The sequence below is a fragment of the Notechis scutatus genome, chromosome 10 (assembly GCF_049901735.1).
Source record: "Notechis scutatus isolate UNSWTSFEM ecotype Mainland chromosome 10, rNotScu1.2, whole genome shotgun sequence".
NCBI lineage: Eukaryota > Metazoa > Chordata > Lepidosauria > Squamata > Elapidae > Notechis > Notechis scutatus.
This window is the reverse complement of record NC_142018.1, coordinates 6,245,164-6,257,901: the sequence shown is the minus strand read 5'-3', so window position 1 is coordinate 6,257,901 and position 12,738 is coordinate 6,245,164. Positions and strand designations below refer to the sequence as shown.

At 45.0% G+C, this 12,738-nt stretch overlaps 1 protein-coding gene across 7 annotated transcripts in view; it reads right to left on the bottom strand.

Moving 5' to 3' along the window:
* Positions 1-12,679, bottom strand: part of HEPH (hephaestin) — a 47,982-nt gene extending 35,303 nt beyond the window's left edge. For 2 of the 7 annotated variants that reach the window (XM_026674625.2, XM_087972032.1), the window contains exons 1-4: positions 12,571-12,679; positions 5,065-5,275; positions 1,105-1,349; positions 407-619 (exon numbers count right to left, since the gene is read on the bottom strand). In XM_026674625.2, coding sequence (XP_026530410.2) covers positions 407-619; positions 1,105-1,349; positions 5,065-5,237 — 631 coding nt within the window. In that variant the 5' untranslated portion in view covers positions 5,238-5,275; positions 12,571-12,679. Of the gene's footprint in view, positions 1-406; positions 620-1,104; positions 1,350-5,064; positions 5,276-7,119; positions 7,254-9,539; positions 9,560-12,381 lie in introns of those variants that run through there. The other 5 variants (XM_087972029.1, XM_087972031.1, XM_087972030.1 and 2 more) reach the window with 5 other exon arrangements.
* Positions 12,680-12,738: the final 59 nt, after the last annotated feature.

Genomic DNA, 12,738 nt, shown 5'->3' with positions numbered 1-12,738 from the left:
AAAGCTGTACTTAGGGCAAATTGGCCGTGTTGAGCTGTCCTGTGATGACTTGGCAGAGGTAACTTGGCAGTAGGAAGCTGGCCACACCGAGTTGTCCCATTCCGCCCCAAATTTCATTTAACATTGTTAAACCAAGAACAATTCCCCATTAAGTCTCAAGAAAAAAAATCAGGCAATGATGTCTACAAAGTACAAAACATAAGCTTATTTATTTTACGTCATCACTCTGCCCATTGGAGCCTTGGATATTGAGTGTTTTCCAGCCAAAATTAGGTGGGCCACTGTGAAATAAGAATTTGCTTAAATTAAGTCTGAACCCTGGAACATTCCAAAAAGTTTGTAGCTCTGTAAAGTCATTTCAAAAAAGGAGGGACAAAACCAATCCCATTTTTCAGAGTGAATTTACCTTGTTTACATATAAGCAAAGGCCCAACTAAGCCGCTGGCAATATCTTTTGGTGCGTTAACATGGGAATGATAGATCCACGTTAAACAGGCTGGATCATCAGCAGTTGGGCCATGGGCCTCAGGAACCGTCCACGTGTAAGTATGGTTTCCTCCTGGTGGGACAGCATCATCTGCCTTATGATCTCCAGAGGACCTATCAGGATACAAGGCCCCTAGAAGAAAGGATCAATGACACCCTTCAGTCAAAGGTGAGTGTCACAAGAAATCTAATGGTCAATTCCTCCATCCCTTGATGTATATTACTTTATACTATTAACTGTAGGATAGTCTGCACAAGGCCCAAGCACAGTTAAATTTGTCATTAGCCTTTTTTGAGTTTCCCCTTTGCCAACGTAACATCCTTCAAACATACTCAGTTTGCCACACAATGTTCCCAGTTGGTGACTGGACTTTCTGGAAGTTGGGGTCCTAGAAATATCTGTACAAAAGACTGACCTGGAGTTTTCAGCTGTTCTGTTCTGAATGGGGTTGCCCCATCTGATGCTTTCTGACAAACTTTCCCCCAAATTTCCAGGGGTCCTTGCTGGATATTGCCAAGTGCTCTCTCTCTTCAGCAGGGTGGCTTGAGTTTTTCGGTCATCTGTCACTTGCAAGTTTTCTCTCCTATGAACACCTGAAAGCTTGCAAGGTTATTTACCTTCTGAATCCTTTGTGTAGAAGACACCATGGGGGTGAATGCTGAATGGGTGGCTGGCAAAATTTTTCAGGTGCACAGTAATGGTGTCTCCCACTTCACCTCGTATGACGGGCCCAAGGAATCCCAGCCAGGCAGGCTTGGATATCTCTAATGTGTATGTAGAATCAGAGTATTGCTTGTACATTGACTTCCTGTAAATCCCACCTATCCTGTCCTTGGCAGGTTGGAGGAAACTGGAAGCTACACTAGAAAAGAAAAGACAAAAGTTGAGACAACATTGGTAGCGATTTCCACCTAAACTCACTCCAGTGTTTAATCTCTGGTTGGATGCTAAAAGTCCCTTTGAAAGTTTCTTATGCTATTTGTATGATGGCTGGTTCCTTTTAACAAAGGCAGAAAGACTGAAAGCAATATACCATGGAATATTCCCTCTGATGCAAAATTTGATGAACCTGGCTGGCATATAGACAACACTGATTAGCACATGTGAAAATGCTTTCCAATATGGTCCCTTGAGAATCACTGTTGCCCTTTAGCTAGAAGTCTAACAAACAAATAAATGGGATGGCAGGAGAGACAAGAAAAGTGTTTCTTTGCTCAGAGTGTAGCTGGTTTACATAACTTATCGCTACATGGTATGGAAGTGCTTGGATTTGGAGTTTGGAGGGAACCAACCGGAGGGGGTTCAGATAGATTCACCAAGGATGGGTCAATCCATAACGATGTCAATCCTGTTTCTAGAACCCAAGTTCCTCTTTAAGGTCATCACTAATGAATGACTCGAAAGAGAGACTTGGGTTCTACAGTAGATACAGGATTTCTCTATACAAAAATAAAGCAGGAACGAGAGGAAGGATGGAGTGGGTAGGTAGAGAGATCTTGTGCCCACCTGGAGAACTTCTAGAGAATTTAATCTCATCTGTCATCATGGGAAACTGAACCTGGCAGGACTTGTCCCTAGATTAAAAATGTGTTGGCTCAGCCATCGGGATGATCAAAAAGGCCTGTCAGGGTTCCAGGTAATAGACCCATACCAAGCAAAACTCCGAGGCAGGCAGATTCCTCAAAGAATAGCTTTGTTGGGTGTATCATATTGGCACAGATCTGGTGAAAACTGACTCTAAAGGTTCCCGCATTTTTCATCTAATTAAAAAGTAAAAGTTTGTCACTTTCTCAAAACAGTCACATGGTCCAATCACGATTCTGTCAGGTTGCCTGGTGACATCACTCCGTCTTCCTCTGACCAGATGTGAAAATGTCCTTGGTTCCCAAGAAAAAGTATTTTGTTTTGGCTACAAAATCCCAGCTATCTAAAATCCACCCTCCCTATCCCTCAGCTCCAGTGTTTATCAGGCACTTAGTAGAGTATATCCAGGGGTGGGATTCTACCAGTTCTGTCTGGCTCTGTAGAACCGGTAGCTCTGAAGAGCAGCAGACATAGAACCGGTTCTATGTCTGCTGCTGTTTTGGCCCACCTGCCCACCCAGGCTCTTACCTGACCTTTATTTCCTGCTTTTTCAACCTCAGCTGCCGTGCTAGGCACAGCTGCGGTTGAAAAAGCAAGAAAACAGTGCTTTGTCAAATGCTGCTTCCCTGCACACAGCGCTGCTCAGCTGTCCAGGCAGCAAGCTGAGGAAGATTTACACGCACGCGCAGCATGCAGGGAAGCACATTGTAAATCACCGAACCGGTAGTTAACCCTGTCGGATCGCACCCCTGTGTATATCATATGGGTAGTGGCTAAATTTGACTGAAAGCCTCACAAGTTGTTCCAGCAGAGAATTAGAAAACACTTTTCAAACCAAGGCTCACCAAACTCTTTGACTTAAATGCTACCCTAGCAACATTCTAGAGAGCAGGTGGGCTGGGGTAAGATGTGGACTGATAAGACCATAACAAAAACTAACCATGACTTGGACATGATCAGTTCATTTAAAATAAGAGAATTAAATACAATTTGAATGTTTGTTCTCTGTTTACGGGATCATTATTCCCTGGTGTCATATGAACATTTACACTTTACCAGCAGCATGATGGAGCTCAAAGAACTGTCCACGATCCACAAGCGACAGAACACAGAGGTCTGATCCCTGCTTAGTCACTTCCAGCTCCAACAGCTGGAAATACTGGTGGAAAGGCTGTTCTGCTGCAGCACAGAACTATACAACCTCACCTATCATTAGGCATTTTATCAATCTCCCCAGCTAGAGATCTAAGTCCAGGTTGGTAAGGGGTGGACTTTGAGTTTCTATCTGCAATGAAGCAGGAATCTCCCAACAATCAGTAAGATTTCAAACCATAGCCACCGTTGAGCATTTGGGGCTGAATAGTTTGAATATAAGTCCACCCCCAGAGAATTTTAAAGGTTAATATTCAATTAAGACCACACGTTTTTCTTTTGAGGTTGATGGATAAATAGCTGGAGAAAAGTCATGGAAGTTTGTTTTTACACAGTGAGATTTCTATATGCACAAAAATGGAAAAATTCAGCACCACCCATGATGGAGGGATGGATGGTAAAGATGATGGTACTTGTTGATGATGGCCAAAATGACTTCTTTGATCAGAGAAAAGACAATATCTGTGTTTATTGCTGAATGGAAACCCCTTGCAGACGTTTTGTGTGAAACAGAAAAACTGAACTTATGATGTATGGTTTGAATGATTAGACAGAATAGAGAGAAGCGAGCTATGCTATCACCATAGAACAAGAGATTAATTTATAATTGTACTTAGAATTGCTGTAAAGAAGATCAGTAGCCACTTCTTTGTTTGTTTCTTTTCCTTTCTATTCTATTTTCTTTTACTTCCCCCCTCTTTTTAGCTTTCTCTTTGATTTATTTCTTCCCCCCTTATATTAGTTTCTACTAGTTTTTAATCTTCTTTTTAAAAAACCTTTAATAAAATGATAGGCATATAAAGAATATAACCCAGCTTCATCAATATAGTGCAGCTTTACCTCAGTTCTACAGGCCTTCTCATGAGGCCTCTCCAACTGTCCTTCCAGCTCCTTCACATATAAGGTACAGAGGAGCATTTCTTTTGCAATTCTGCCAACCAACTTCACGGGAAATAACTGAATTTCTTTTTAAAGTAACTGAAAGCCAAATTCTTTAAAAGAAGCAGCTGATGGGAGCTTCAGGTCAAGTTGCAATCATGGTACCAAGGAAAGGAAATGGAGCCGTTCCCTTAAAGCTTCCATTGGGTTGTTAACTGAACTAAATGAGGAAATCTCCCTATTCCCAACAGGTCCACAGACACACACACACACACACACACACACACACACAAGGCAGATGCTTTGACCTAAGCACAACGGTCAAGAAAATGTCACCATAGAAAGCACAAAACAGCCTCATCATAAATTCAGTGGTGTCACAGCAAATTTGGCTCCAAATCTTATCGGTAAAACTAAGTAATCAAAATGTTACAGTGGTAGACTCAAAGAATTAGCCACTTGCTGACAGATATGCCTTTGATATCTGGTATTCTAAAATACCATTTAGAGTTCCCAAAATTAAATCCTTAAAGTATGCATCAAAATATCCCAAATCTCATGAAAATTATGAGTAATATTGCCTGAAATCCTGGGTGTGAAATGGCTGAAAATTGTGAAAATTAGAAATCCTCCAAAATTTCAATTGAATTGTATTATTTTCCCTTGGCGAGGGTGGAATCTGCCCTCTGAAAAGGTGATAGCTACTTTCAGGAATGGGAAACTCTGTGAGGAGAACTTTTGAACGTTTTTCTCCGATAATCAACAAACATTTTGTACATTATAAATATTGTAGCGTGGAAATTCTCCCATTTCTTAATAGGTCCGCCATCGCATCTCACAAGTTGTGATACACGAAGCACATTTCAGCACAAACCCCGCAGTACATTTGCGTACGCAATTCGGAAATGATTTGATGTGCCCAGGTTATGCTGGCTTGTGGAGATGAAGAAACTGGGACTCACGAGTCATTTGCAATGCTTTGTCCAGTGATTGCATTCTTTCCCAGCGGAGCATAGTTCCACTCCCCACTGCGGATCCCCACGTAGTAGACTCTGGTAGCTCCGTCCGACAGAAGAAGCAGTGAAAGGAAATGCAGGCAAAGGACAGACAACCATATTTGCTGGCAGGAGCACATCGAAGCGAAACGCTGAAAGTTCCTCCAGGCCTTGGGATCTGAAAAAAAGGGATGAAATAGAAACCTAGGACAACATAGAATAGCAGTTGGAAGGGACCTTGGAGGTCTTCTAGTCCAACCCACTGCTCAAGCAGGAGACCCTAGAACATTTCAGACCTAGGGCTGTCCAGTCTTGTCTTGAAAGCTTCCACTGATGGAGCACTCGCCACTTCTAAAGGCAATTTCCGTTCCACTGGTTGATTGTCCTGACAGGAAGTTCCTGCTTAGTTCTAGGTTGTTTCTCTCCTGTGCTGGTGGAGAATTCTGGTGGGAGTAGAAGTCCATGCATCTTAAAGCTGTTGAGGTTGAGAAACACTGCACTACAAGGTTCTCAATCTGCAAGCATATTCCAAGTGGGGAAACTCAGATAGGCTTTGTGTCATGGGCTGGATCCGTGGATTCTTTCAATGGAAACAGAGTGCTACAGAGCCAAGGTTTGTTTGCCTGGTGGGCCTAATGATAGGTTTTCAAAATTTACAGCTAGATTAATACCAGACTTTCACGCCCTTTCCTCCGCAGCTCCCACAGTGTTTAAAACGCCTGACCCCATGTGTGGCAATGTGTACTTAGCTGGAGCCCTGCAGAAGGTCCTGAGCGATTCTGCTGACTTGATCGAAACTGGTTCCCTTCATAAAGTTCTCTTATCGTGGCTGATTCATCAGTCAATAATGGGACACCAGGAAAAACAGGCCAGGATTCCAGCTTCTCTCTCTCTCTCTCTCTTGCTTTCCTTGCATTAACAGGCTTAAACCTTTACAGGCAGCCCTTGGCTTACGACCACAACTGTCCCCGAAATTTCTGTTGCTAAGCGAGACATCTGTCAAGTGAGTTTTGCCTCATTTTACAACCTTTCTTGCCACAGTTGTTAAGTGACTCACTGCAATCACTGTTAGGTTAACAACAAGTTGTTAAGAGAATCTGCCTGACCCCAAAAGGATACTGCAACCGTCGTAAATATGAGCCAGTTGCCAAGCATCTGAATTTGGATGGGGATGCTAGAACAGCCATTAAGTGTGAACAGTCATAAGTGACTTTTTAAAGTGCCATTGTAACCTTGAACGGTCATTAAACGGGTGGTTGTAAGTCGAGGATTACCTGTTCACTGTTCTGATTTAATGTCACCCAGTAGGATTAATAGGACGAAATCTCCTCTTTCGCCCCATGCAGTTATCTCTGTAAAAGTGAGGTACAGGCTGAGCACTTGTGCTCTTTTTATACCATCCTTTCTATAGAAATCTGCGAAACTCTACTTCTGTTGGGAAGCTCGTCAGGAAGAAATTGGGTGAGTTATTTACTAACAGGCCATAATTCAAATAGATATCCTGCAACTTAGCTACATTTTGCATCATCTTCTTGTAGTCCACACACCAGCTGCTGCTAAAAGTAAACTGCTGTGCTCCGGTTTGATAGTGACTTGTATTTTTTAGGATTGAATAGATAAGCCTTGTCTAGGGAGGATTGTCTTTATGAGAGATTCTTTTGCAGGTTTGCAAGTAATTTGACTTTGTTGATCTGCTGACTGTAACGCTGTTTGTTTCCATTTCTTTTTAGTAGCCTGCGGTTGAGATCTCTACAAATTACAAAACTAATTCAAACGTTTCCTGCTTACAAATTCCAACGGATGGAATCCATGCGCACCATGGTTTCCCCAAAACTCCCTTTTCATTGGAAACAATTGGAAAGCTTCCGGGAAAGTTTAGGCCCCTTTGCAGCCAAAACCTTTCTTGAAAGTTTGCCATTCCATTGACATGTCCGTTTGCATTTAGAACCGCAGCCTTGGTAACAACGTTCCTTTTAGTGAACCAAAAGGGTTTGCCATTAAGTTAAAAGACGGTTCCCTTACCTTGACAAAGAAGAGAGAGGCTCAGAAGCAGAAGCCACGAGAAAGAGCGAAGAGGTGCTCCAGAAGCATTTCCTTCCAGCACCTGAAGTCCCAATGAAATCTTCTGAGAATGAAGGAAGACCAGAGGTGCAAAGTCTCACTCGTAAACCTGCGGCTGACTGTGGGCCTTTCTGCAAGGAATTTCCGGGAATGGACTAAGCAGGGTGCACGCGTTTATTTGCCTTGCATCTCTTTCATTTTTAGTTTAAATAACAAGGACAACCTTGTTATTTCACTCAGATGGCAGACTAATTTATGATGGGAGGAGTCGGGGGATATTATAGCAATAAAACTTAGCTTTGTGATAAAAAAAGGCGGAAATGACTAAGATAGCGAGACTAAACCTGATACTTTCAAGAGGCTCTTTGGCACTCTGAATTTGGTAAAACACAACACCCAAAAGATTATGAGCCATGGCGGTGCAGTTGTTAGCATGCAGTGCTGCAGGCTAGTTCTGCTCACGGCCAGCTGCTTGCAGTTTGGCAGTTCGAGTCTTACTGGCTCAAGATTGTCTCAGCTTTCCATCCTTCCGAGGTCAGTAAAATGAGGACGTAGATTGTTGGGGGCAATAGGCTGACTCTCTAAAACCGCTTAGAGAGGGCTGTAAAGTGGTATCTAAGTCTAAGTGCTACTGCTATTAAATTCAGCAGTGATAGTACAATAAAAATTATAATACAGATAAAAGCTAAAGAAATAAGAAGACCCATACCATGTTAATATAGAACTAGCTCAATGTATTGTTAAATCTAAATCATATGGAAACAGATGTCCCTCTTCTCATGCTTACAATAGAAAGACGTTTCAAAATTGATTTACAGAAATAAATCTGTTTTTAACAACAGGTGTGTACTTTCTTACCTGTATAGGAGTACTCTTAATTAGCACTATTCATATGTTTTAAGCATTCATTTAAAACTGAAAAAGTAGAGGGGGCAGAAGAACTGCCTTGCGTGTGTATCCAATGACACATCAAGATTTTTCTGCTGTATGAATCGAACTGGGTGTGCATTTTTCCCTCTATTTTCCTGAGTCAGAGAAATGATTCTCAAAGGTCATTTCTGGACCTTTATTTTAGGGGAAAGATTAGTACAGGTCAGATCATGTGATCCTTCTATAGCTTTTTGGAAAGCTCGCAAGCAACCGGTGATCAGTGCACAGGTTGACTCTGGTTAGGATTGAGCCTTTGGCAGGATCGGTTTCTAAATTGCCTCAGGATCTCTGGGTCCAGCAGAAACTTTTTTGAAGATTTGATTGCAGAACAGGACACTCTTTCTTGAGAGAAAATGTCACATTTCTCAACCTTAGCAGGTGTAGACTTCAACTTCCATGCTGGCTGTGGAATTCTGGGAGTTGAAGTCCACACCTCTCAAAGTTGTCAAGATATACAGGCTTAATCTGTCAGGGTTCTGGCAGTTACTCCAATTAACTCCATTTCTTTGCACACCTATAGAACACCTGGCCTGTAGAGTGGGAAGAAATTCTCAATACTTCCTAGCTATTTTTCTAAACTTATTTGCTGTACTGATCGAAGGAGCGAGCACAGATGCTCCCCATAGACAGGACACTCCTACAGTCCCCAACAGGTTTACAAAACATATTCGTCATGCAAGGATATTTCTATAATGTATTTGCCGAGCAGCAAAAGGATCCATTGAATTTTTTTTTTTTTCATTTTAAATGTAAGATGTTCATGTAGTTAATTTAAAGAAGAAAGGCAGCCTCTGTGCTGGCTTCAGGATTTTCGCAGGCACTCTGGAGCTGATCTGGGTCAAATAGACCAGGCGGCCTAGATTTACCGCCAAAGCCCATATGAGCAACAGCCTATGTGATTCGTGTGACTGATTTTCTACTAAAGGTCTTTTGAGAAACAGGATCGTTTTTGGCAAAGATAGAAACTAGATGTCGAGATCCTAGAAAGAGTGCAGAGAAGAGTAACAAAGATGGCATGGGATCTGGAGGCTAAATGATTGAGAATGCTAGGCATGTAAGAGAAAGACTAGTATGACATGATAGCAATCTTCCAATATTTGAAGGGCAGTCATAGAGTAGAAGGGGCCAACTTATTCTCCAAAGCACCAGAGGGCAGTACAACAGTAATGGGTAGAAGTTTGTGAAAGAGAGATCCAATCTAGAACTAAGGAGAAATTTCCTGACTGTGAGAACAATTAATCAGTGGAATAACTTGCCTCCAGAAATTGTGGGCGCTCCTTCACTTAAGAAGAGACTCAACAGCCATTTGTCTGAAAGGATACAGAAGGGGGGCTGGACTACGAGAAGACCTCCGGGGCCCCTTCCAACCGTATTATTCTAGGTTTTATATTCCACCTCTTTTGCAATCCAAATAGAAGGGCCACATCAAGAGAGTTTTCATTTTGGCTGACCCAGTTACTGGTGCTGCTTTTGGTAAAGAGAACAAGCCTTTTAAGATAGGAAATTCCTGACGTCTGGAAGAAATGGAGAAAAACAGTTTTGTATAACATTTTCTGAGGCACTCAATAAGAACAACGAAGGAAAATAAAATGGAAGCAGTCATAAGTGTATATGTTTATCATAAATGTAAATAGAAACTTTACTTTCTATTTTGTTTAGCTTTGATTGAACTTAACATTATATAATTTTGGCATATTCCTTGAGAGAGGCAAATATTTGGGATTGACCTTTCAATATACAAACGAACCATTTTAAAAAATCATTTTTTTCTAAACGAGTTCTCAGTTCTCATCAAGAATATGAAATTATATAATTTTAGCATCTTCCTTGGGAAAGTGAACGTTTGGGGATTGCAGGCCTTCGAATATAAAAATGCACCTTCAAAGATAACTTTTTTTCATTTCAGCTGCTGGATCTCAGTTCAACTTACTTGAGGAAGAATATGAAAAATACAGAGGACGTGATTCATCCCTCCTTCAAGCAATGCCCCTAAATAATGCGGTTTCTAAGTCAGGCTCAGTTGTGGGGGGTCTTATATGGCAAGACTAAAGAAGGGGGCCTTCAGAGGAGATCTAAGAAAATGGGTCTTACAGCCTCCATTCATTGTTATTTGCATTCTCAAATAGGGCAAAGTGAATGGGACTTTCCTGAACTTTATACTCCCTGCTCTCCCCTAGATGGAATCTAATATTTGCCTTAGAATTTGCAGATTACTAATCAACTTGATAAAGAATGCAACGAACGCTCAACAAGCCTTAGTCATCGGCTCCTTAACACAGAGAAAATCCTCGCCTTGACTTTTGTGCCTTGGGAGGATCTGCTCCTTGGGATTTGGAGCTGTGGGTGCCACATGAACAGGGGGGGAGTGGGGGCATCATGGTGCAGTACTAAGCATTTTGAGAGAGCTTCTGGTGAGCCATGCCCAGGTGGGCTAGTTGGGCTTTGCTGGGGAAGCTGGGCGCCGGTGCCTCCAACCTTTACCTTAGGACAGGGGTGTCCAACCTTGGCAACTTTAAGCCTGGAGGACTTCAACTCCCAGAATTCCCCAGCCAGCAAAGCTGGCTGGGGAATTCTGGGAGTTGAAGTCCTCCAGGCTTAAAGTTGCCAAGGTTGGACACCCCTGCCTTAGGACTTAGGTCTGCAGGATAAGAGTCAAAGCAACTCAAGAAGGCAGCCACAATTGTTGCAGGCAAAGCTACGCTTGGATTTGAGGTGTGTTGCAACACCGGGAGTAAAAAACCAAATAGGCAGTTTTGATTCCTGCCCGTTGCGGCGCCAGCTTGACATTTTTGACCCTTCAAATGCAGCCGCCTCGGTCAGGTCAGAAACAGCCGGCCAAAGCTTCTTGCCCTGACCGGAGCCTTGGGGCCAGGGGAGGGGAAACCTCGGCTCCAAATCCCAGTTCCGTGAACCTTTACGGAGGTCATGGAAAGCGGAGGACTTCGTGTCCCAGCATGCTGCGCCGGGAATTCAGTGGCCGAAGCTGAGAAATAAGCGCACCAACGTGCCTACCGTCCCTGTCCTATTGTTTCTCTTATTCTTCTTTTATTTTTCTTATATGTACCCATTTCATGTATTCACAACTATGTATACACTTATACTTATTATCTTGTAAACAATTGGCAAATCAAATAAATAAAATAAATAAATACCGGCTCGCTCTCGACATGCCGCCACAAAGACGGGGGGGGAATTGGCCGGAGTGGCACCTGCAGCAGCAACCAGCCTCGTCTAAGGAAAGTTTTCCTCCAGTGGCCAGGCTGAAATTCGGACCGGGGGCCGCCCGGGAAAGCCAACACATAACCGGGAGAACTTTAAACCACCCACCCACCCCTCGGCCCTGCTCGTCCGCGTCTTTCCCGGCTGCTCCGCTTCAGAGGAGGAGGAAGAAGAAGCAAGCTGCGCTCCGAGGACGATGCTCCCCCGTTTGGGCCCGAGAAGCCGCGCGCTGCTTCGGTTTTGCAAGGCAGGCTCTGCCCCGTTTCAAGGCTCTTACAAGTGGCCGAAGCGGCGGCGGCGGCGGCTCAACCGGCGAGGCTGGGAGGCAAAGCCGCCGGGCGGCTCCTAACCATAAGAGTTAGGACTCTGGACCGGGCTGAATCCAAGAAGCAGCCGCTGGACCGGGCTGAATCCAAGAACCAGCCGGGAGATGGGCTCTTGGGCGTCCCTTTCTGGGCGAGGAGAAGACTGCGACTGCCCAGGAGGGCTGCTGCGGGCCATCGCTGGAGGCACAGTCTCCGGTGGGCTTCCAGAATAACAGAGCTGGAAGGGACCTTGGAGGTCCTCTAGTCCAACCCCTTTGCTCAAAAGCAGGAGACCTAACTTAAGAGCATTTCGGACCCCAGGGCCGGTCAAGTCTCTTCTTGGAAACCTCCGGAGACGAATCAGCCACCAACTTCGGAGGCAGCTGGTCTATTGATGAAGCAGCGTCCCCGCCGTCAGGAAACGCCTCCTCCCTTAAGTTCCGCTTCTCTCCTGGATTCGTTTCCATCCCCGGAGTCTCCTGTTGCCTTTCGGCGCCTTGGAGAAGAGGCGGAACCCCCGCCCCCCACCGCTTCTTCGCGGCAGTCCCTCAAGGACCATCAGAGAGCCATCATGCCGCAACCCCCCCGTCCCTCTTTTCCTCGCTCCTGCAACCCGGCCGCGTTCAGGCGTTTCAGCCGGCAGAGCCTCCCCTCCCTCCCCGATGCTGCTCTTCTAGGCGCTCTTTGCAGAGCCTCTCAGCCTCTTTTTGTACTGCGGGGGGACGGGGGGACCGGGACTGGCTGCAGGGTCCTAAGTGGGGGGTCTTACCAAGCCCCCGCCCGCCTTCAAGAGGGAGCAATCCGCGGCGGGGCTTTCTTCGAGGGGCCGCTTCCCGGCGCGAAAGCCCGGAGAGCAAGCAGCGGGGCCAAACTCCTTTCCAAGACTTCTGCAGCCCGCGGCGCGTCTGCTTCCAGCCGCCCGGATCCCGCAGCCAAGCGGCTTCCGAGCCAGACTCACCCGGCCGAAAAGCAACACGGGGGAGCCGCGGGCAGAGGCCGGACCGCACCGACGCCGAGCGGATTCTCCCGCGCCTCTTTTCGGAGTCTTACGGCGGGCGCGCGGGGGGGTGGGTGGGAGGGCACGCCTCCCCCGCCCACCCCCAGTTTCCAGAGGACCGCGGCAAAT